The sequence below is a fragment of the Ziziphus jujuba genome, chromosome 9 (genome assembly GCF_031755915.1).
Source record: "Ziziphus jujuba cultivar Dongzao chromosome 9, ASM3175591v1".
Taxonomy (NCBI): domain Eukaryota; kingdom Viridiplantae; phylum Streptophyta; class Magnoliopsida; order Rosales; family Rhamnaceae; genus Ziziphus; species Ziziphus jujuba.
Window position 1 is genome coordinate 27,902,003 of NC_083387.1, and position 26,051 is coordinate 27,928,053.

The window sequence follows — 26,051 nt, forward strand, 5'->3', positions numbered from 1 at the left end:
GGAAAAAATATACATATAAAATAAATTAGGTAACATAAACATAGCACAAATTAAATAAAATATAAACTAGGGTTTTTTCGAAAAGTAGCCATCTCGTAAATGGTTTTTTATAGAATAGCAATTTTTTATTTTTTTATTTTAAAACTAGCCACCTTGTGACAAAAATACCTTTGATAAAATTGAAAAGTACGCAATAGGTTTTTTTTTACCCTTTCCTTCTTCCTCTACACAGCCATTCATGCAAGGGTTTCTCTAATAGGCCACTCTTTGCATCTCATCTCCTATCACTCTCATTTTCTTGTATTTTCTCATATCTGAAGCTAAACTTAGGTAAAAATTTTATCTTTTTTCTTATTAGATGAAACTAAGGAAATATGTGTTTTTTCTCTTTTTTCTCTTTTTTCTTGTATTTTTTGATAGTTTTGGAATTTTTAAGCTTTTTATTTAATATCGGTATGCAAGAAATTAATTTATGAGCTGTTATATGTGAGTTTAAAGATATTTAGGTGGCATATGGTTTGAAAATGGGGAAAAATTTGCGTAAAACTAAAAAATTGCGAAAAACAGTAAAAACAGAGGAAATTTGGCGAAAAAGATGAACTTCTGCCATTTTCCTCCAGTTTGTCAGTTTTCGCAAGTTTTCCGCTAATTTTTCGCCAATTTTCTGCCAGTAGGAAAAAGCTATATTTGGCAGAAAAAAAAAAAAACAAAATCAAATTTTTTAATACAGTTAATATATTTGTTTAGTATTATTCAAATTTTTATATATTTATTGATTTAGTTTAACATTATTTATTTAATTTTAAACAGTTAATATATTTATTTAGTATTATTCAAATTTTATTTATTTATTGATTTAGTTTAACGTTATTTATTTAATTTTGTAGTAAAATGGAAGATGATGATATTGTAATTACGGTTTTATACAATAGAACATTGGTACAAAATGATGGTGGTGATTGGGAATATCGAAATGGTAAAAATATAATGGTTTCCGTCGGCAAGAGATGCACAAAATCAGAGTTAGAGGATGAGATTTTCAATTCTATTCAGATAGATCGAAATGAACATTTGCTAAAGCTAAAATGGATATATGGACGATGTACAGAAAAGTTGGATCCTATAGAAATACGCTGTGATAGGGATGTGAAATGCTTTCTTCAAGAAGTGAGAAATGGAGGGATGACAATGATGCGGCCTCCAATGTATGTTGAGGTGATTTCGAAAGTTGAACATGTATCTAGAAATGTTCATCAAATAGCCTTTGCTTCGGATAGTGGGAGTAATCTTCATTCTTTTTCTTATCCTCCAATTGTCGTTCGTCTACCACAAGTTTCCGGTAATGAACCTATTCAGGCTACATCTCAGAAAATTATGGTTCAAAAAACTCAGTATAGAAATCAAGTTAATGTTCGTGGGACCTGGACATCATTTAACATCCACGAAGGAGTTGATGTTAGAGGTGACTATGCTGAATGGTTTCCTAACGACGAGGAGTACGAGCAGTTGCATAATATTGATCATGATGAGAATTACAATGCAGCAGGGGATGATGTTGATCATAATGATGTAAATTTTGATCATGAGTTGCCGAACAATGATAATGATATGCATCATGAAATGAACAATGAAGGAGTTGATGATGTTAGGGTTCATCGTGCTACAAGTGACCACATATCGTCGAGCAACAAAAGTGGTTCTATGGCCATATTTTCATCAAAGTTCACTGGCTGTGAGAGCATAGTAGTTAGACAATTATTTTGCAACAAACATGACTTACAGAATAAACTGAGTATCTATTGCATGCGTGAAAATAAGAAGTTTAAGGTGACACGGTCAACTACACAACAGTATGAGGTTGTATGCTTGGAAAATACTTGGAAATGGTGATTACGTGCAACCACATTTAAAAATGGAGAAATATTTGTTGTGAGAATTTTTGATAATGTACACAGTTGCTCGTTAGATATCGTGCATCGAGAACATAAGCAGGCCAGTAGCCAGGTTATCGAGCAATGTATCAAATCTAAATATGAAGGTATTGCACGTGTTTACAAACCCAAAGCAATTCAACATGATTTTTTGCAGAAATATAGGGTGAATATAAGCTACAACAAAGCATGGAGAGGTAAAGCGTATGCACTTAACAGTGTCAGGGGATCTCCAGAGGAGAATTTTGCTAAGTTGCCTGCCTACTGTTATGAGTTAGTGTTGAAGAACCCTGGGACTTTTACACGTATCAAAACAGACGATAATAACCATTTTGTATATTTCTTTATGGCGATGGGAACAAGCATTAAGGGATTTAAATCCCACATAAGACCCGTGTTGGCTGTTGATGCAACTACATTGAAAGGAAAATACAAAGGGTACATGTATATTGCATCAGACATGGATGAAAATAAGCAAATATATCCTTTGGCTTTCGGCATTGGAGATGGAGAGAACGAGCAAGCATATACATGGTTTTTCCAAAACCTCAAGGATGCCATTGGAGATTTTTCGGATTTGGTGTTTGTGAGTGATAGACACCCCGCTATTGAAAGGGCATTACGCAAAGTTTTCTCCCAATGTATACCATGCGTTGTGCACATACCATACAAGCAGAAATATTAAAGCAAATGGACATGAAAAAGATGAAACAATAATACAATGTTTCATTCGCAGCTAATGCATATTTGGTTGAAGATTTTGAGTTTTATATTGGATAAATTGAGGCAAAAAATAGTAGGGCTGCTCAGTACATTCGATCATGTGACCCTACAACATGGGCACGTTGATGTGATTTCGCCCGAGCCCGCACAACTGACAATCCGCTGGGATGCTGACTCGATACGGATGAAGACCGGGCCAATCACTAGGGCTAAAGTTAAGAAGTATAAGGAAAATATTGCTGCTTTTATCCAGGGAATAATTCATACTCAAAAGGGATTGTCCATATCCGAAGAGCCAAGACCTATCCTAAGCATACAGGTGGTGGAATCCAATACGGACCTAGGTAGCAGTTTTGGTGCAAATATGGACAACGGGCAGCATGAAATGATTTCAACTCTTTATGGATTCAATACATATGTCTAAGAGGATATGAAATCAAGACAAGGCAGCTTCAAAGGCATTCAAAAAGGGGTTGTATGGACAGCTTCATATTTAGCCTGTTTTTTACTATATTTTGTGCTGGCTTTACTGTATTTTGCTGAGTTGGCTTTTTCTTCCTCTTCCAAGCATGGGCAACGTGTATTCAGCTTATTTGGCATCATAAAAAGCATATTGAAAAGCATATTGAAGCTGACTTCATATTCAGCTTATCTGGCATCCTAAAAAGCATATTGAAGCTGATTTAGAGTTCACATTGGTCAAAGATTTATCAAAGTCAACTTAGTCAAAAAGCTAGTATTTTAGTTTCCTAATTTGATTTTGACTTTTTGTTTTAGGAAATTAGTCTTTTATTTTGATTTTTATTTATTTATTTGCTGGAAAAATAAGTTTAGGAAAGTTATTCTTTAGTATTTCAATTGTAAATTAATTAATTCTTAATTCAAAATAAAGGAATTAATTAATCCAAATTAGTTTAGGAAACTAGGAAAAATTAGGCACTTTCCTTTTCTCTACTTTCCTTTTCTCTACTTTTTTTTTCTCCACACTTTGAGTCCAGTTTTGAATTAATTTTTTTAGGGTTTTTGCTTTGTAATCTTAGCCTATTTAAAGGCTTATTTCTAATAAAAATAAAGCTTGAATTTTATACAGAAAATTATTTGCAAGATTGAATTCTCTTTGTTCTTTTGAACACCTAAAACACCATTAGTAGTTTTGACTTATCAATAGGACATCCATCACCTATTGTGGCATCTTCATTATATACCAAGGTTTCTAATCACAGGTTGGTTAGGGGTCAAGGTGACCATTAGAACTTGAACATAATTAGATCTGGGCCAATATAATATGGGTTTAGGAGCAGGTCGTTCTAGGTTCGTATCATTTGGTATCAGAGTCAAATGTTGTTCAGGTTTGATCTATCTTTATTTGTTTTATTTGTTTTTGTGTTATTCTACAATTTTAGCATTAGGTTAAGGTTGCATCCATCCCATACACATTCTGCATCTTAAAAAAAAAAAAAATTCATTCCTAGTTGAATTAGGTTTCCTAGTTTTATCGTATTTTTGTTTCTTACTTTGTTGGTTGTTTTTCATCATTGTTCTTGTTAATTTTGGTTTTTGTTGATTTTTATTGGCTGTTTTAGTCTTAAATATTTGCATTCATATATTAAAAAAAAAAAGAAAAAAGGAAGGGTTTGCAGCAACATATGAAAAAAAAAAAAATTGTACAATTTGAATTTTTGATTGGGAGGTCACGGGTTTGGTGTTTGTTTAGGAGTTGGAATTGCAATTTTGGTAATTATTCTTGCTACTGCCATTTTTTTTTTGTGAGTGAAAAAAAAAAAAAAGAAGAGGTAAAGCCGAATAAAAAAAAAAAAAGAAAAAATATTTCGGTTTGTTGGAGTTTGCTTTGTTTGCTGCAAATTTGTTGGAGTTGCTGGTTTTTTTGATTATTTATTCAATATTTGAGTTTCTGGGGAATTATTTTTGCTGTTGGATATTTGTACTTTGGGTGCTTAAATTATTTGGATTAAAATTAGATAAAGGAATTGATATGAAACGTGAATTACAAGAACAACAACCAATACTATTCTATATTTTTGTTCTCTTTGATTCTTGCTCGTATTTGAATTTCTTTTTCTAGAATTTTATTCTTGAACTCATAATCTATTACCATCTGGTCCAGTTCTTCAAAATTCCAAAATTTTCTGATTAATTTGCTTTATTTCACCTAGAAAAGCCGAAAACTAGGTTTTGTTAATTTCTTTGGTATTGTTTAGTTTTTGCTACTGTTTTGTTGATAAGTTTAATTAAAACATACTAGTGATCTAATTTCTGTTTTGTGGGTGTTTTAATTAGAACTTTGAGACAATTCATTGAGTGGAAAAAGGCAAGAGTGTGTGAGCTTAAAAGAGGGTAAAAGCCTAAACTAGTGTGAAAACATGAGTGTCGAGACCTTGATTTAGTGAAACACGTGAGGGAGTGAATCTGGTGAGAATTTATTTTATTTTTGTATTTTTCATACTAACATGGCAGATTCAAGAGTGAGAAGAGGAGATCCACCTTTGAGAATTAATGAAGAGGAGATTTAAAGGTGATTCACGAGCTTCGGGGAGTGGTGAACAAACGGACATGAGGGCTGTCTTGGAGCAACTACAGCGGATGAATACTCAATTTGACCATTTAAACCAGAGGATGAATAGGTTAGAAACATCCTAAAGAGTGCTGAATATAAGGATAGATGCTCATGGAGGCCGAGGTCGAGGTCGAGGTCGAGGAGGCCGTGGGCGGCCAAGAGAGGAGTTTGAGGAAGAAAATGTCGGAGATGATTTTGAAGAAGGAATGGATGAAACACTTGCTGTCCAAGAGAGGCTAGGCCATGGGAGGCATAGGAGAGAGGATGTAGATGATGATCTTGGCAACATCAAGGTAAATATTCCACCATTCATGGGTAAAAGTGATCCAGACGCATATTTGGAATGGGAGGAGAGAATGGAGATGATCTTTGATTGCCACAACTATTCGGAGGCCAAGAAGGTGAAATTGGCAGCAATGGAGTTTGGTCATTATGCACTCCAATGGTGGACAAATGAGCAAAATACCCGAAGATGACTTGATCACTACATGGCGACAAATGAAAGGAGCCATGAGGAAGCGATTTGTACCATCACACTATCATAGGTTGCTGCATCAAAGGCTTCAATTTTTATCTCAAGGAAATAGGTCCGTGGAAGATTATTACAAGGAGATGGAGATGCTTATGATGAGGCTAAGCATGAATGAGGATATAGAAGCAACTATGGCAAGGTTCCTTGGTGGTTTGAATCGTGACATAGCCAATCAACTAGAATTGCAACAATATGTGGAATTGGAGGAAATGTTGCATGTGGCTATTAATCTTGAGCATCAATTCAAGAGGAGGGGTGTCAAATCATGGTTTGGAGGTGTTTCCAACAGTGGAAGATCAATTCCAAGTGGTTGGAGAAGCCATCCTACCTATGAAAGCAAGCTAAAGCCGAAGGTGGGGGAAGAAAGCTCCAATCGGCCAAAGAAGGAACATAAAACCGAATCTGTCCAAGTCCATAAAAATGAGGTAAAATCTGATCCTAAACCTTCAAGATCAAGAGAAATAATTTGTTTTAAGTGCCAAGGACGAGGACACATCGCAAGCCAATGCCCGAATAGAAGGATTATGGTGTTGAAAGGCAATGGTGAGCTAGAATCGGAAAGTGAGGAAAGTGAAGATGAAGCCGAGCAAAAGGAGGAGTACTTAGAGGATGAGGCCGAAACTTTGAATGTGACCAATGCCAAATTAAACTTGGTTTCTAGGAGAGTACTTACTGTATACAAAGATGAGGAACAAATCCAAAGAGAGAACATCTTCCACACCCGATGTGAAATTCAAGGTAAGCTTTGTAATATGATTATTGATAGTGGAAGTTGTACAAATGTAATTAGTAACATTGTAGTTGATAAATTAGGCTTAACAACTATTAAACATCCAAAACCTTATAGATTACAATGGCTTAATGATAGTGGTGAAATAAAAGTGAATAAACAAGCCAAGGTAAAATTTAGTATAGATAAATATGTGTATGTTGTATTGTGTGATGTTGTACCTATGCATGCTAGTCATATTTTATTGGGGAGGCCATGGGGATTTGATAAGAATTCCATACATTATGGGAGAGAGAATTCCATTGTATTTAAATTTAATGGGAAGAAGGTCCAGCTGGAGCCATTGACCCCGAAGGAGGTTTTTAGAGATCAACTGCAAATGCAACAAAGGAGGGAAGCCGAAAGGCTCAAAGAGAAGGCTAGTATAGTACCAAGGGTTCCACCATCCATTCAAGAGGGGAAAGGTGAGCTTGCTGTCCAAGGTAAGTTCTCTAAAACCCGGGTTGAGTGAAAAAATTTAAACAAATCCGAGAGTAAGAAAATTGGAGCAAAAGCCAAGAGTGATGCAAAATTCAATGAATCCGTACGTGAGAAAGGAAAAGAAAGAAAAGATAGGAAAAATAGAAATTTTTGTCTTAGATTTGGTGATGTTAATAAAGTAATTATGAATAAGAAATCATTGCTGGTCATGAATATTAAAGATACTTATTTAAAGATGTTTTCGTTGCATAGAACTTTATCTGTATTATTGAAAGCTTTACTTAGTGGAAATTTGAAAATTTGGGAGAGATTATTTGCTAAAATTAAAAAGTGTGATGAACTTGTATTTCTAGTATTTGTTGTGATAGTGTTTGACCCAGGAGATTGGTTTTGGTTTCAACCAAGGAATGAGAGGTTTCCCGAACAAAGAAAGTCCAAGCTTATGCCGCGAGGAGATAGATCTTTTCAAGTTATGGAAAGGATCAATGAAAACACCTACATGTTTGATTTACCAGGTGAGTATAATATGAGTGCAACATCCAAAGATGCTGATTTGTTTCCTTTTGCTGCAGGTGATGAACTAGATTTGAGGACAAATCCTTTTCAAGAGGAGGGGAATGATGTGATTCCGCCCGAGCCCGCACAACCGACAACCCGCTGGGGTGATAACTCAATACGGATGAAGACCGGGCCAATCACTAGGGCTCAAGTTAAGAAGTTTAAGAACAATATTGCTGCTTTTATCCATGGAATAATTAATGCTCAAAAGGGCTTGTCCATATCCAAAGAGCCAAAACCTATCCTAAGCATATAGGTGGTGGAAGCCGATACGGACCTGGGTAGCAGTTTTGGTGCGAATATGGACAACAAGCAGCACGAAATGGTTTCAACTCTTTATGGATTCAATACATATGTATAAGAGGAAATGGAATCAATTCAAGTCAGCTTCAAAGGCATTCAAAAAGGGGTTGCACGGACAGCTTCAAATTTGGCCTGTTTTTAACTATATTTTGTGTTGGCTTTACTGTATTTTGCTGAGTTGGCTTTTTCTTCATCTTCCAAGCATGGGCAACATGTGGGACTTCATATTTAGCTTATTTGGCATCCTAAAAAGCATATTGAAGCTGATTTGGAGTTCAAATTGGTCAAAGATTTATCAAAGTCAACTTAGTCAAAAAGCTAGTATTTTAGTTTCCTAATTTGATTTTGACTTTTTATTTTAGGAAATTAGTCTTTTATTTTGATTTTTATTTATTTATTTGCTGGAAAATTAAGTTTAGGAAAGTTATTATTTTAGTATTTGAATTGTAAATTAATTAACTCCTAATTCAAAGTAAAGGAATTAATTAATCTAAATTAGTTTAGGAAACTAGAAAAAATTAGGCACTTTCCTTTTCTTTACTTTCCTTTTCTCTACTTTCTTTTTCTCCACACTTTGAGTCCGGTTTTGAATTAATTTTTTTAGGGTTTTTGCTTTGTAATCTTAGCCTATTTAAAGGCTTATTTTCAATAAGAAATCAAGCTTGAATTTTATATAGAAAATTATTTATGAGATTGAATTCTTTTTGTTCTTTTGAACACCTAAAACACCATTAGAGAATGAGTGTTTTAGTTTTGACTTATCAATAGGACATCCATCACCTATTGTGGTGTCTTCATTATATACCAAGGTTTCTAATCGCAGGTTGGTTAGGGATCAAGGTGACCATTAGAACTTGAACATAATTAGTTCCGGGCTAATATAACACGGGTTTAGGAGTAGGTCGTCCTAGGTTTGTATCACACGTTCTCTTTCTCCATGTAGAAGGTACACTATCATTGCCACCAATATTACAGAAAGCTTGAATGGTATTTTGTAGATGCTAGAGAGATGCCAATAGTAGCATTAATTGAGCACATACAGAATTTTCTACAAAGGTGGTTTTATGAGCGACGTACTGCAGGTGCAAAATTGACGAAGCTTGTGACTGACCATATGGAAGAGCAACTCAAACTATGAAATTTGGAGTCCATCGGACTACGTGTGAAAGCCATTAATATGCATGAATTTCTTGTGGAAGGTGGGAGTTTGAGGGATACAGTTAATCTCCAATCAAAAACATGCTCATGCAAAGTCTTCGATCTTGATCAATATCCTTGTGATCATTGTATTGCCGCTTGCAGAGACTGCAAAATTGCTCTTTATGGCATGTGTTCTCATTACTACACCGTGGATGCATATCGTGAAGCTTATACTGAGTCCATTTACCCTGTGTTAGATGAAAAACAGTGGCATGCCCCGGATGACATGGTAAGTCGTATTGTTCTTCCATCAAGATGGACACGTAGGCGAGCCGGTAGGCCGAGGATGCAATGCATACCATCCGAAGGTGAAGATGTTATTGGACATAGATGTAGCCGATGCGGTGGTGTTGGACATTATAGGCAGAGATGTACAAATCCATTATCTTATGCTTCTAATTAGAATGTTTTAATTTAGTGTTATGGTTTAATATGTTTTGATAATAATATGTTTTGATAATTAGTTCATATCTTGGATATTTTATTTTCTACTCCACGGTGGAAGATGTATTAGCAATTTTTTTTTTTTTTGAATTTAATCCCAAATGGAAAGAGGCTTTCTGGAGTTGATTTTAAATATTTAGTTTACATCTCATTTTATGAAATGTCCAAATGATTTTGAAAAGAAAAAAATATATATATCATTTTTTCTTTTCTTTAAAATGGTTATTAATTTTAAATGTGAATACATTTTTTGTTAAACCCATCTTCATCTTATATAATATTTATCTCCACTCTCAATTTTTTTACCCCACTATTGACTTAAATAATCTATTAGAAATTGATTTTCCAAATGGAGGAAATTAGTTTCTGATAGGAGTAAAAATTATTCAACGATTTCTGTTGGACGAAATTTTTTCCAACAGGAGGAAAATTTTTCCACTTAGAGGAAAATGATTTCCGCTTGGAGGAAAAATTTTCCACCTAGTGGAAAATTATCCAGAGGCTTCAATTGATCTCCATATGGGATTTCCGACTGGAGGAAAATTTTTCCTCCAGGAGGAAAAGTTTTCCGCCTAGAGGAAATATTTTTCGACAAGCGGAAATTTTTTTAGAATTTGCAATTGAGCTCGTAAGACGTTTGTGCATAATGGAATTCTAATAAATAAACATGGCATATTTTCTATAAAGTCAATTAGTTATCCTTACATCAATAACACATCGTTATCTTTGTTAAATGAACATCATAAGCCACCATTATCTTTACAATTAAAAGTCTAATATAATAAAGAATATGCATCTATAAACATGACAAAAGGAAAGAAAAATACATCACCACCCAGCTTATATGCTTAGTTCTTTGTTGTAAGCCTCATATGCATACTTCCTCCTAAAGAACTCCATGTCATCTTGTGTGAATGTCACTGGTAATCTAGCATGTAAAAACTCGATGGTCTTGAGTGTAAACATGCCAGTCACCACTACAAAAAAACAATTATTATAACATATATTAGTATTATTAGAACCATATTCAATAGTTAATATTTATTCAACAAACATGTACGTATTAAGGGGCTTTACCCGTTACTTTGCTGAGGGGACTTTTGTGCCAATTCACATGTAAACTCATCAATGGAGTCTACAAGATCCGTCCGCTGCTCATTAAAGGATGCAGACCGCAGTAAATAAGGTAACATAATGCATAATTTCTGGAAATAAATTTCTCCCCTGTTTCACTTGCCAGCCTTATCTGAGTCATATGCAGTCATATGAGGCTCTTTCAAGTCCACATGCCCTACAAGCCAATGTATGTTGCGCTTGTTTAGTGGAATCAACAACTGTTAATACATTACAGGATTTCAGTTATCATAACAAATAAAGGAAGGCACATGAATAAATGAATAGTTAACATTACACAATTTGGACATGTACATTGTACATGATTTACGCATTTCCATGGCTTCGACTCCTTCATTTGAATCCCTAATACATATTCTTGCATTGCATATGAGAATTGGAACTTAGATGGATTGGCGAGGAACTTTCCATAATACTGCTCAATGTATACCTACAACAAAATAAATTATTAGTTACCAAAAATCCCAATAGCCACATATAGGACACCTGGCCTTTAATATGTCTTTACTTACCCAAAATCCTCCATCTATCACCTCAAAACTAGGATAAAAAACATCAAGGAATCGATTGGTACATACACAAAATAAGTAAGGCAGAACTTCCATATGGTGCATTGAAAGACGAGTTAATTTTAAATTACATCCATGCAGTTGAACAACTATCTATGGAATTTATCAAATTATAAAATAGAAATCTTGATCGAAAAATGCTTACATTGTGATTCAACCACTTCTCACTGGTTATAAGCAACTGGAAAAAGTCTTTACCCGCAGACAAAATGTCCATATCAACCTTTGCTGCCCAACCGGACTTCATAAATTGGTCAAAATTTTTTACAAGTCGCATGGGTACTGATTTGTATAGGTCGAACTTCAAAGTAGAAGATGCACTGGGCAAAGTGTGATGTATTTTTTTTCGCAAGCCTCCAACACTGTAAGGAGTTGTAATAGCTGCTGCCGCCTTCCTATCCCACCTACCAATATCTATACTTTGCTTAGCAGCTACTACCTTTTTTGTAGGTCTCCCGGCTGGAAACTTTGATGGAGACACTTTCTCGATAATCGTAGCACTTAGTCCTGCATCGTCTACAATGGATGGACATGACTGTCTAGCAACGGGGGTCGCATCGGGACCAAACTCTTCTTTATTTTCATCCCCTTCAATGTCTGCTTCCATCCCATCTCCCAACCCATCAGCACCAACTCCCACTCCTTGGTGCTTCATTAACTTATCAAGCTTGGTCTCCAAAAGTGCAAACTCTCTAAGCATGGTGATTCTTAAATCCTTAACGTCTTGCCATACATTAGCCACTTCACCTTCAAGGATAGTTAATCTCTCTCTCAAAGGTACCTAAAAGAAACAATAATGATTAGTACTTGCAATAATAAAAACGATAAACATTCATACAATTTATTCAAACCTCATCATGGGATGGAGTCATTGGAGGTTGGGATGGAGTCGATGGTTTAACATGAACATGAGTAGCAACTCCTGCAGTCGATGATGAAGGCTAGTCTGTCGGCTTATCTCCCATTTCCCGCCTCCCTCCTTTACCCTTATTTTCCATAGATGCTTACTTCTTCCACTACTTGTAAGTGGAACACCTTCATCTTTTTCACCATGACTTCCCTGTGGTGGCTTGTCTCGAACAGTAGGTCCAACACTGTATGGAGTAGTGTCATGATGTACATCCCATGCAATTTTTCCAATATATGCACGCTTAAATTCACTTACATTCATGAAGCCATGAACGGGATACTACAAAAGACAAAAAGGATTATCATCAAGTGATTATTAAGTAATGCTAATATTACTACAAATACTGCAAAAGTCTATAAATAATATTACTATGTTGGAATATATATTTATATATATATATATATATTTGTACATATAAGTGGAAGAACTCATATGCTTACATCACGATGATCGAAGAGTTCAGTGGCCTTCTCAAATCTTGGCATTTGTGAAATATGCCAATTAAGAATTTGAGGGAATGCCATGTCCGGCAACTTCTTTCCAAATGCTTGACCTAACGAAGGAATTGTCTCAAAACCCCAAATCTGTCAAACAATTAATTAATAATGAATAAGTAAATAAATACAGACCATAAATACAAGTGTAACAAACTTTAAATAATAGTGTAATAAACTTACCATGAAAGCCAAAGGAAACCCACAAAGACTATAACTCTTTGACTTGTTTAAAGCCATGAACTTTTTATGCTCAAAAGCACTCTTCAAAGATCTAATGGTGGTGGTATATGATAAAGTACCCCATGGATAGTTATTGAAGTACTCTAAATCATCCACCATCTCCAAGTGATTATGGGGTGCGGTGGCCATGCTTTCTTTGCCTAGAAGAACCGTCTCTAGGAAATATAATAAAGCCAACTTCAATCTATCATCATCGTCTTGACACTGTGCGGTCATGAAAGCTTTGGTTATCTCAGAGTTAGTGACCTTTCGCTTTCCGCTAAAATACGTGTCACTAATACGAGTAAAGATGTTAACTCGCCTATTGGGTTCATAACCAAACCGTAGACCTGTAATTATGGTGAAGTCTCTCCACGTAAATCTAGCACCACGCCCTTCAAAATTGAATACCATAAAATCCTTGTCGTCGCAAACACACTGCCTATACAGCATGCTGTTGATGATGTGACCACTAAATTGTATCTCGTTGGCCTTCAAAAAGTGGCCAAAATAGCTATCCTCGAACTTCTTTATTTGGGCTGGAGTCAGCTTGAACTTAATATCCAACACGACTTTCCAGAAATTTGATCTACAATTAACCTTTGCCCTTGATATCTCCGAGTCCCAAAACCTTCGCTGGTAATCTGAATCCATTTATCTGCAAAGCAAATACAACAAAGCATAACATATGGAGGAAACATTTTTTCCAACACAAGGAAAGCCTAGAGGAAAACTTTTCCACTTGGAGGAAAAAATTTTCCGCCTGAAGGAAAAATTTTCAGTCTAGAGGAAAAAATTTTCCGCCTGGAGGAAAAAAATTTTCCGCTGGAGGAAAATTTTTCCACCAAGCAGAAAATTTTCCAGAACCTAAATGACATACACCTTATGGGATTTGTGCAAAAATATAATGAAAATGGCTAAAGAATGTTTTCGAACCAGCGCATATGTGGATTTAAAAGCTACAATATCTTCTATATATTAGTGTACATTATACATTAGGAAACGAACCAACCATGGGCATGTGACATTGCTTCCTAAGGATAACCTATAGTTCTAACACATATATTATGGTTTCACATTCAAACCTCCCATTAAATTCAAACAAAAACACAACTTCATAATAGTTTTAATTTCACATTTCACATTCTAACCATGCAACACAAACATTTCCGTCACACCAAATAACACAATATTATAAGCATAGCTCATAATGACAAAGGTTCAAAATTGAGCAATTTGTAAAGAGATGACTTATCATCTCTAAATTAATCCATTATGGAAATTATCAACAATTCTGAAAAACCATTCAATACAGCACAAACAAAGGTTCTCAGATTAGTTAGTTACACTAAAGTGAAATTAGTTTACAACATTTTTCCATTTTGTTCAGAGATGCAACTTACATTAATGGGGGACAAACCGCCACCAATGCTTCTCTATCTATTTATATATATATATATATATATCTTTCTCTATCTCTATAAGTGTGTGTGTAATTTTCTCAGCAAACACTTGTAACTCTAACGATGGCAAATTTTGTGCTTCAATTTTCTGCTCATTCCATCACTTGCTCCTCCAATGCTGAAAAATATAGAACATCAATATTAGTAAAGATCCCAACAAATCTTTCCTTCGACAACTACTAAAGATGAAAGGGAAATTCCAGCACCTAAAGACAAATTACAACAACCTCTATATAAGATCAACAGGGGTAGAAAAATAAATGTAATACACAATTCATACATATTTCCAGTTGAAAAAATGCATATGTGAAAATGAAATCCAACAAGTTATATGTTTTTCAAAGTATGCTCAATGAATCCCAGAAAAGTAGAGAAGGAAATGTGTAGGCTAGACCCAAGAGGTATTGACCATAACAATGACAAGCAAATTCAATGATATAATACACCTACAATTCACGAATTGAATTAGAACAGGTTACTAATTCAGAAAACCAATTAGAATTACAGGATCAACAATCCCATATACAAACTGTTTTTTAAGAGAAAAAACCATATTTGCAACTTATGTAACCTCTTTTTTCTATACATGTATTTTTAAACGAAATCTGAATTTAAGCCACAGAAACATAAAGAGGTTAATTTCTAAACGACATCCTGTTTACATAGCCTCTTAAGTTTATAAAAGACATGCATATTATAATTGCAGATACACAGCAAGAGGCTATTCAAAAAATCAGTAAACAACTAGATCTTCCTTGCATTGTTAAACTAGAAAGTTTACATGCTTAAGCAAGCAGAAATAATTTCCTATAAGATACTCTTATGGTGATTTTAGCAATCAAAATCTTCTCATTCTCAAGAAAATCTCATTAATAGCTACAGGTGTTTGCTTTGCCTCCCACAAAAATCAAGAAAAGGTTTCCTGGAACTAGAAATAAAGAAATCCATGGACCAAGAATAATATTATGCATATCAAGCTTTTAAAATCAAGTTATGGTATCTGCTAAGGGCCTGTAGAGAATAAAATAATAATTTCTTCACTTATATGCTTCAACTATAAATGATGAGTTGCACATCTAAAAACTTATTCAAGTACTTGGAGAAGAACATGCCAAATGCCTATAGAACACCTTAACCATTTCAATTTCACACTACTTCTGTAACAGCCCAGTCCACTCGTATGCGATATTGTCCGCTTTGGGCCCAGCCTTCACGATTTTGTCAAAACGCATCGCAAGGGAAAGATATCCACACCCTTTTTTAAGGCATGCTTCGTTGCCCTTTCCAACCGATGTGGGATCTCACAATCCTCCCCCCTTGAGGCCCAGCGTCCTCGCTGGCACACCGATCTGGGTACTGGCTCTGATACCATCTGTCTTAGTCGCTCCGTGCATGACAGGTCTTCGATGCCCTTTCGTAGCTCCAATGCGCGAAATACGTTACATACCTGTGTTAACTCTTCCAAAAATGCTAACTCGTACGCTACAAAACCAACTCTTTTGCTAACCTCCTAGAAATCAAGATAACAAGAATTTAGCTTTCTCTGTCAACCATACCGTACGACTCTCTTCTACGGAGATAATTTCAAGAAACTCAATCTCGGACTTCGAATTCAAGATCTTTTCCATATACGTCGGCTTAACTCATTTATCGATTCCTGAGGGGTCTTCAAACTCTCTTGGATGACCTTCACCTTATTCATAGTCATCCGTAGGTGTTCGCACCCAATTTAGGTTGGTCGTCGTATGGTGCTTCTCCTCACCTACTTCACTCCAAGTGTATCTGTTAACCTTCGTCATAGTCTTGAAGTAAAGCTTAAATCCATCAATTTGAATATACAAATTTTTCAATGGCATAAGGTCAAGCCATTAATATTTCAATGCATAAATATTTTTAAAACATAATAATTTAAATCCATATTTTTCTCAAATTCTCAAAAATCAATTTAAATCAGTAATATGAAAAGTATATAAATTCCATATATAATTAATTCATATAATTGTGCACAATAATTGAATAATAACCATAGCAATAATTAAAATAAATCAAAACCACAATTTCTTTAAATTCCCAAATATATTCTTTTGGAACCAAAAAATATATTAAAAACATTATAAATTGGCAATACAATTCTAGATAGAAATTCTCCTAATATTGAACAGATAAACATCTTTTTGAAATATTCCATTATGAAATATTCCAACTATGAAATTTGATAATAATTACCAAAATCTCAAATTCCTTAAAACCAAAATATTTTATAATGCACAAATATTTAATTCTATTCAATTTTGGCATCAAAATTCCAAATATAAATTTACTAAATATTCAACACATCAAACATATTTTTCAAATAACCAATTAACACAAAATATATATATTTTAACATCACAAAATAATTTTGAAGGTGGGTCACTCATTGAGATGATTAGCATCTCATATTTTTAAATTTCGTTCCCCTAGGTACAAGGATTGTGAGACATTGATCGTCCGGGGCGAACCTGACGTCTTAGTTCATTGCCGAAAGTTCAAGAAGCATTTCCTCACTGTTTCCTCTTCATCTTGTATTGCTTCTTTACCTGACATTGTATTAATTTAATATTTATTTGTATAATGCTCTGTATACTGATTGGACACATTTTATTAAATATTGCGTTAGTTCCCTGTTATTATTTTGAAGTGCTACAAATTTGTGGAAACAAACTGTAGTAAGATGGGAGGAATAAGGTGGCGTATATAGAAGTGTGTTTTCAGTGCAGGAAATTTGTGGTAAGTCCAACCCTTAGGCAAAGTTCTGCCGGATTTTCCATTGGAAGGTCCGGTAGGGTTTCCCTGGGATCAGGGCTTGTCTAGGGTTCTGATGAGGAATTTTAGATGGGTCCTAACAACTTCCCAAATATATATGCGTAACATTGATGAATTCCCTTCCTCAAATCATCACCATGTGGGCTAGACTAGAGAGAGTAATTGGCACCAACTTACACAATAAAATGAAATAGTCAACATCAAATATTTAGGCATGTTATCCAAAACAAAATGCCCTCAGAACCATATCAGACACAAAGACAACCACTCTCATCATCGTCTTCATCACCATCATCACCTCCACACCCACCACCACCTTCACCACCACCACCACCACCACCACCACTAATGCCGACACTGGAGATCTCCTTATCAAACATAGACATCAACGTCTATTTATCTATTATATGTAGAAAACTTTTTTTCCTTTTCAAACCTATAAAACCCCAAATAAAAATCGACCTAAAAAAAAAAAAAACCACTTTTTTGGTACATAATGTATAAAAATGAAGAGGGAATAATAAGGAAAACAAAAACCCAGTTGAGAAGCGGAATCAAATTGAAAGTTTTTACAGGGAATAGGTGGAGATGTTAAAGTGAAGGTAAAAAATAATAATAATAATAAGAGAGCAAAACTAACCTTTGAAGAAGTTGGACTGTACAGCATAAACAATGGGAAAGGAGGAAGATTTCTAGGTCCTGAGCTTCCTATTTTAGACTTGTGAAAGTAGAGGTTGCTTCTTCAACCTCAATAACAAATCGAAAAAAAGGAACTATGAGTAGAGTCGAATGGTGTGTTTTGAAAGGGAAAGGCTAAAAGAAAAAGGGAGCGAAACTAACCTTTGAAGAAGTTGGATTGTGCAGCATCAACAATAGAAAAGGAGGAAGATTTTTGGGTCCTTAGCTTCGTAGTTTGGACTTGTAAAAGCAAAGGTTGCTTCTTCAACCTCAATAATGGATAGGAGGAAAGGAATTGTGAGTAGGGTCAAATGGTCTATTTCAAAAGGGAAAGGAAAGCCCTAGCTGTGTTTGAATGATGTGTTTCGAACGGGAAAGGTAAAGTCCTAATGTGTTCGAAGGCCTTGCTGTGTTTCAAAAAGGAAAGGAAAAGGGAAAGCAGAGAAAATAAGTGTTTTGGTAAGGAAAAAAGATTAAAAAAAAAAATAGTAATAAAGGGTATTTTAGTCCGGATGTCCTAAAAAGTGGCTAGTTTTTTTTTTTTTTTTTTTTTTTTATTAAATTGCTATTCTTCAAAAAAACCATTAATGAGATGGCTATTTTTCAAAAAAACCCTATAAACTATGCCATGCAAACCACAAAACATGTATTGCTCATGCCTAGGAGGCCCATGACCAAGCCATAATGGGCTTACATATGACATGAGCCCATGGCACGACCATTCGCATGGATAATTTATGAATACATAAACTATATTAATATAGTTATACTTTTCATTGTTTTATTATTATTATTTTAAATTTATCAATGTAATACTTTATCAAATTCATAATATTTAAGATTTAAACTTTTTAACTGTTTACTATTATATTTTTGTTTATTTATATATATATATATATATATTGGCTTCAAAGTCATGCAATTAATTATGCAATTTTTTTCTTTTTTATGTAAATATTGATTGCCTACATATTGGAGTAAATTTAAGTTATTTGTTAGATATAATTTTTAAAATTTATTAATTTCAGTACATAAATACTTACAATGAATAAAAAAAAAAAATTCCATGAACAAAAAATTTAACCGACATAAACAGGAATATATTGGCATGGGTACCACAACATATGAAAAAAAAAAAACCCTTAAGAGCATGGCACGATCACAAATAGGTCAATGATTAAACCATTGTGCCTTGCTGACCCCTCTTGGGAACAATACCAATAGCATTTACTTTGACTTGTCTATTTTAGCACATCACAAAGTCACAATGCCTTGAAGAACAAATAATGCTCAGACATTTGGAGAAGCTTGTGCTAATAATTCAGTTGGTCCCTAAATTCGAAATAATCAAACACGCATTCATAGACCAAGCGCCATAATTTTCACTTTAGCAGAACTGTGGACTAGAAAAAGAAGCAAACTTTGCGCTTGATTTTAATGCGTGACAAAAGCGTTTCAAGTCGCCACCCAGTCATGCTGCCTTCGAGAACACTAGGCTATGAATATATTGGTACACCCTCTTTTATATTCAATCAATTTTTATTTTTTATTTTTTTGATTTCTCTGATCATTTCCTCTCTTATTCAAATCCTATTGTACCACTTTTCAAATAGTATATAGGATTAAAGACTATAATTGTCCCATTTTGATTTATAAATAAAATATTATGGGAGACCAAATTAAGCATATATAATGAAAAATATTTCCCATCACTACTCATATAATAATAATATATTATCATCATCATCATCATTGTTATTATCTTATAGAATAAGATGCAATCTTCATTTGATGATTTTAGCGTCTCTTTATGTACTTTAAATATATATATATATATATATATATAATAGCATTGACATGAATATTATATCTATAGAAGACACAAAAAGTTGATCATGAATGTCACCAATAGCATAAAATTATTCGATGAAAAATTACACAACGCTCAAAAGTTCCAGAATAGAATTAGCATGGTCCCTCTGCTATAGCGACTAATTGCTGAAAGCAATGTACATTTTATGTTTATTTTCATTTTTTGATATGGTCTATTGTAAATTTAATATTTCAAGAAAAATTTTTTACGTAAACATAACTGATACTTTAATTTTCAAACTTGTCTTAGTTTGTCAATTTTGTTTCCCCTAAAGCTTTTGCCAATTACTCTATCTGGACTTGCAACATTTCTACAGGTCAACAAAAGAGAGAGGAAAAAAATAAAAAAAGACAGGCAATATCCATATCTTTTCTACGTAAATTTCGGTAAATTATCTGTTCTCTAGGCAATACTGATTAGTGACTAAACATACTTGAGGTCAAGGGTCATGTCCGTGGAAATTTCTTATGGGTCCATATATTAGGGGAACTTTTGCCATTCTAATCTCAAGCTAGTAAATACATTTTTTTTAAAATTTTTTTTGATTATTTATAATAATTTTTCCATCTTAATATCTCTTGAATCCCCAACTTCCAACTTCGCAAATATAGGTGGGACTGAGTAAACCTGACTTGACAAGGTCCAGGTCATGTCCGTGTGGAAATTTCTATTGGGTCCACATGTTGGTAGAATTTTGTGTATATATATATATATATGTGTATATAAAATTTTTTGCCATTCCTCTAGGTGATACTGATTGGTGATTAAACATACTGAAGGTCAAGGGGTCATGTCGGTGCGGAAATTTCTTTTGGGTCCACATGTTGGTAGTATTTTATATATACATATATAAATTTTCTTATTGGTGATTTTTTCTATCAAAATTTTACTTATTAATTTTTAATTTTTTAAAAAAATTTTAAATATATAAATGAGATTTAAACTATATTTAAATTGATTTATTTTATCATTTTAGAATTTTAATCTGTTATTAAATTTATATAATCTATTAAAATATTTTTAAATTTTAATCTTTAAAATAATTTAAAAACTACTAATAACAACTTTAATAAAAAAAATCATCAAAACGTTTTAAAAGAAGATTAACTTATATATATATATATATAAAAGTTAAAATTTTTATATTTTATATATATGTAAGAAAAAAAAACAAAAATAAAAAAAAAGACTCAGAATATCCAATCCTTTCCATTTATAAGTCCTCTTTTTTTTCTTCTTTTCTTTTCTTTTTTCTTTTTTTTTTATTTTTTTTTTTTTTTGCTGAAACAATTATTGGTCCTCTAGGAAGGTCAAGGGGTCATGTCCATGGAAATTTCTTTTGGGTCCATATGTTGGAATTTTATGCCATTCCTAATTTAAAGCTAGAAAATAATAGAAGAAGCTAATTTTTTTACCAAAAGGATTAGGAAAAAAAAAAAAAGAAGAAAAAAAAAATCTTAGGTTGTCCTTCAATCTATATATATATATATATATATATTTTTAGGTGAACATTTCTAATATTATATACGCTTATATATATGTGTGTATATATATTTATATATATATATATCATATTTATAGCTTAATGCAGTAATAAATTACCTTCAATCAAGTATGATTTTCAATTTTAAGTGAATTATATTTTATTTTTTATATTGAGGATGGGGGATTCACTCGGTCGTTGACCAAGAAACCAGTTTTTTTTTTATAACTCGGTTGTTCCCTTAAGGACATTTAAAGTGAAATTTTGAAGAATGATAATTTGACAGGTTTACAGAAACAATACATGCACCCCAAATGTTTATAAAATGATACTTATTGTTAATATATTTAAATAATTAAATATGGATAAGTAAGTGCATAAAAACATAAATCAATTAAATTTTGTTATATCATTTGATACATAAATTTAATGAATATCTTTGTTGATTCTGGTATTACCAATTTTGAAAACCTATTTATGATTAACATACTAATTGAGCAAAAGACAATATTTAGTATTTGTCACATAATTAGATATCCAATATAAGGTGAGAATTAAGTTCTCAATAGGTCATATATATATATATATATATGTATACAACTAGACTTCTTTTAATCGATTTAATAGTTTTATCATCAAAACATTATTTTTTAATCTTTTAATCATTTCAAAAATAAATATTAAAAAAAAAAATTATGGTTATCTAGATCCTGATAATACCCACTTTATTTGAATAGGATTTTAGCTCTCAATATGATGCAATGACTAATAATAAAATATCTTATGCAAAAACCATTAAATTAAAAGCCAATAATAAAATGTCTATGTTAAAATTGTCATATTGACTTAACATGGGCTAACTCTTTCTATATATAAATATAATCTTTCCCTTATTAGGTATAGTTGAGGATACGCTGCTAGACGAATTTGTCCCTGATGTGTATAATATACTGAGTAAAAATTGAGGCCGATTTATTGTTTATTTATTTTTATAATAAAAACAACCAACACCTAAGAGCATCCCAACCTATTCCTCAAAATAAAAAGCGAAACATTCAACAATACCCATTTTTAACGGTTGGCATTGGATTTGTGGGTTGCGAATACAGTCCATGAAATGAATGGACTCAATCGTCGGGGCCATGTTTTCTGGTTTCCTTTTTTATTTTTATTTTATTTTATATTTTTTTTTAAGGGTAATAGTAGATGCGGCCACTCTTTAATAGCGAGAACCTTTTTTTCTTTTGGTAAAATTTAATAGTGAGAACCTTGTTCAATGCAACACAATAACATATACATATATATATATATATATAATCAAAATAAAGTGGACAAATTGAAATTTTCCCTAGAAATTTAACTATATAAATTGTCATAACCTTCATATGTTCCAAATCTCTCATTCCTGTCATTTCATCTTCATTATCACTCATAAAATATTTTGTGCCAAAAAAAAAAAAAAAAAAAAACAAAAAATGAGGGCGTATGAATTCCTCTTATTTTATTTCGTCCTGGTCATCTCATCACCCTGTTTCTTGTTTGTTTCTCCACACTCTTCAAATTCCTTTTCGGTCATGAGTTTCTATTGCCTCCCTCACCAATCCTCCATTTTACTTGAGCTAAAGCAAGAATTTAAACTCGATGAACCAGATGGAACTTTTGATTCTGGATATCCAAAGATGAGAGATTGGAAAGCAGGCACCGATTGCTGTTTCTGGCGTGGAGTCTCATGCGATATGGCAACAGGACATGTTGTAAGCCTTGACCTTAGCAGCAGCTTGCTTGGGGGCCCTTTGCATTCTAACAGCAGCCTTTTCAGCTTACTTCATCTTCAAAACCTCAACCTTGCCTACAACTACTTCAGTTCAAGCCCAATTCCTTCGGAGTTTGGCCAACTTTCCAGGTTAACCCATCTCAACCTCTCTGGCTCTTGGTTTTCTGGTCCTATACCATCTGAAATCTTGAGGCTGACGAATTTGATTTCGATTGATCTTTCTTGCTATTTTGGAGCTCCTTTTCCTTGTTATGAGGATTTAGGAGATTATTATCCAAATATTCAGGATCCTGAACTGCTGCGAAGGCTTGCTGAAAACATTACGAGTTTAAGAAAACTTGATCTTGGTGGGTTAAACTTTTCTTCCAAAGTACCGGACTCGTTAGGAAATTTATCTTCCCTAACGCATCTCTTTCTTTATGGATGCAATTTACATGGTGATTTTCCAAAAGCAATATTCCGATTGCCTAACCTACAATCAGTTAACCTGCGGGATAATCATGATGTCACCGGTTCTCTTTCGGAATTTCATTCTGGCCGCAATCTTTTGTCGTTGGAACTTTCGAGTACAAACTTTGGAGGGAAATTGCCATATTCAATTGGCAACCTTACGTCCGTGAATGTTTTGGATCTCAGAAATTGTAAGTTTTCAGGGCCTGTTCCTAATTCTCTTGGGAACCTTGCAAATATCATTCAACTTCACCTGGATAGTAATGAATTTAGCAGTGAAATTCCTTCCTCACTTGGAAATCTGACACAGCTAATCGATCTGGTTCTTTCAAATAACTTTTTCCACGGAAGCTTGCCAATATCACTTCCATATCTTCTGGACAATATCGACTTCAGAAACAATAGTTTCACAGGTCCAGTCCCATTCCAAACTTTTAGTAACTTGACGTTGCTTCGGACTCTTGATTTGTCAAGCAATTTGCTGAATGGAGTCATCCCTTCATCTTTACTTTCATCGGCTTCTTTGCATGACCTATTTCTGGACGACAACCAGTTTACAGACCTTGAGAGTCTCAGCTCTATTTCAACCCAATTGGAATGTCTGTCTTTATATCGAAATAAATTAGAGGGGAGTATTCCAAGTTCCATCTTCAAACTGAAAAACCTGACATCACTGTTCCTTGGTTCAAACAGTTTCAGTGGTAGGGTTGATTTGGGCATCTTCTCAGAGCTGAGCGAGCTTCGGGATCTTGATCTCTCATATAATGCATTATCTCTAACAACAAATGTAAGTACGAATATTTCTGCTCTTCCCAAGTTTCGCAATTTAGTTTTGTCCTCATGCAACATAACTGAATTTCCTGATTTCCTAAAAGCACAAAATGAATTAGAGACATTAGATCTTTCTCACAATATACTTGGAGGCCCAATACCTAAATGGTTCTTGGACATGTCCATCATGAGCTTGAATTCGCTGAGTCTTTCTCACAACTTCATTAGCGGTTGGCAAGAAACTCCAGCTGTTCTTCCATGGATAGTATTGAGTTATCTTGATCTTAGTTCAAACATGTTGCAGGGACCACTTGTTCCTCCAATGTCCACCTCTTATTTCTTCGTCTCAAATAATAACTTGACTGGACCAATTGATCTGTTGTTCTGTAATATAAGTTTTGAAGTATTTGATGCGTCAAATAATCATCTGGGAGGCACTATTCCGCAATGTTTTGATAATTTGGATGGTTATCTTACTGTGCTCAATCTCCGAAGAAATAACTTCCAGGGGAATATTCCTCAGTTCTGCAGAACTTCAGACCGTTTAATCACATTGGATTTGAGTCACAACCAATTATATGGGAATATTCCACGGTCATTAATCAAATGCAAAGATTTACAAGTTCTAAATCTTGGACACAATCAAATAAGTGATACATTCCCATTTTGGCTACAGAATTTGCAACAGCTCCGTGTTCTCATTTTATGCTCTAACAAATTTCAAGGTCCAATATGCTGTGCTCATGATTTTGTTGGCTTTATGACATTGAAAATTCTTGATCTTTCTCATAATGGTTTTTTTGGAAACTTACCATCAGATTATTTTAGAAATTGGACGTCCATGATCTTAAGTGCTAATGCTTCCAAAAATCCATTTGAGTTAGAACAAGAGCCTTACAATGTCTCAGTGAGCATTATAAATAAGGGACTAGAAATGGAGTTGGTCAAGATCACTTTGATGGCGTTCATATCTATTGATCTCTCCAACAATAAATTTGATGGAGAAATTCCAAGTTCACTATGGTGTCTTCGATCTATAGTTATGCTCAATTTGTCAAGCAACAATTTTAGTGGACACATTCCATCATCTTTGGGAAATCTAATTGAGCTTGAATCATTGGACCTATCTAACAACGAGCTTTCTGGTAAAATCCCTCAGCAATTGACAGCTCTCACTTTTCTTGGATATTTAAACTTTTCTCAGAATCAACTTGTGGGCCCAATACCACAAGGAGGACAAGTTCAGACATTTCCAGATTCTTTTGAGGGTAATATGGGGTTGTGTGGTCTTCCATTGTCCAGAAAATGTGAAACTCCCACACCATCTTCTAATGATCACTACAATGAGAAATCAGATTTCATTTCTGGTTTTGGATGGAAAGCTGTAGTGATAGGATATGGATGTGGACTTCTGATTGGAATGGTGGCTGGACATGTAATCAGCTCAAGGAGGCCAGATTTGTTTTTCAAAGTTTTTAGGGTGAGACTGCAGAGGGGCAACTGAAATGAATTGAAGCATAGGTGGATGCACTTGCGGTTGTGGCAAGAGCGTGCAATAAGCTTTTTCTTTTATACTAGGTATGAGCCACGTGCGATGCAGGTGGACCATGGTTTAATAGTGTTAGATATACTTTTTTTTTATTTAAAATATAATTTTAATTTGTAATGTTAATTTTGCGTTTTGAATTTTATAGAAGTTATGTCATAATTATTATTTTAAAAAATATATGGAATAACTTAAAAGAAAATATCCTTAAAATATCCTCATTGTAATGAAAATGGTTGTTATATATATAAATATAAATATATATGAATATATGCAATTTAAAAGTAAATGTAATTATGATATTTATATAAGAATGAAGATGGCCATCATAAAACAAGTTATGTTTTATTTTACAATTTCTATATCTCATATAAGCATACAAATGATTGAATAAAAATGACAA

At 33.7% G+C, this 26,051-nt stretch overlaps 1 protein-coding gene across 1 annotated transcript; it reads left to right on the forward strand.

Annotated features, from left to right (window-relative positions):
* The first annotated feature begins 22,681 nt into the window (after positions 1-22,681).
* Positions 22,682-25,606, forward strand: LOC107427836 (receptor-like protein 7). Its single transcript, XM_048481112.2, has one exon. It carries the CDS (start codon positions 22,682-22,684, stop codon positions 25,604-25,606), a length of 2,925 nt encoding a protein of 974 aa, XP_048337069.1.
* The last annotated feature ends 445 nt before the right edge of the window (positions 25,607-26,051 follow it).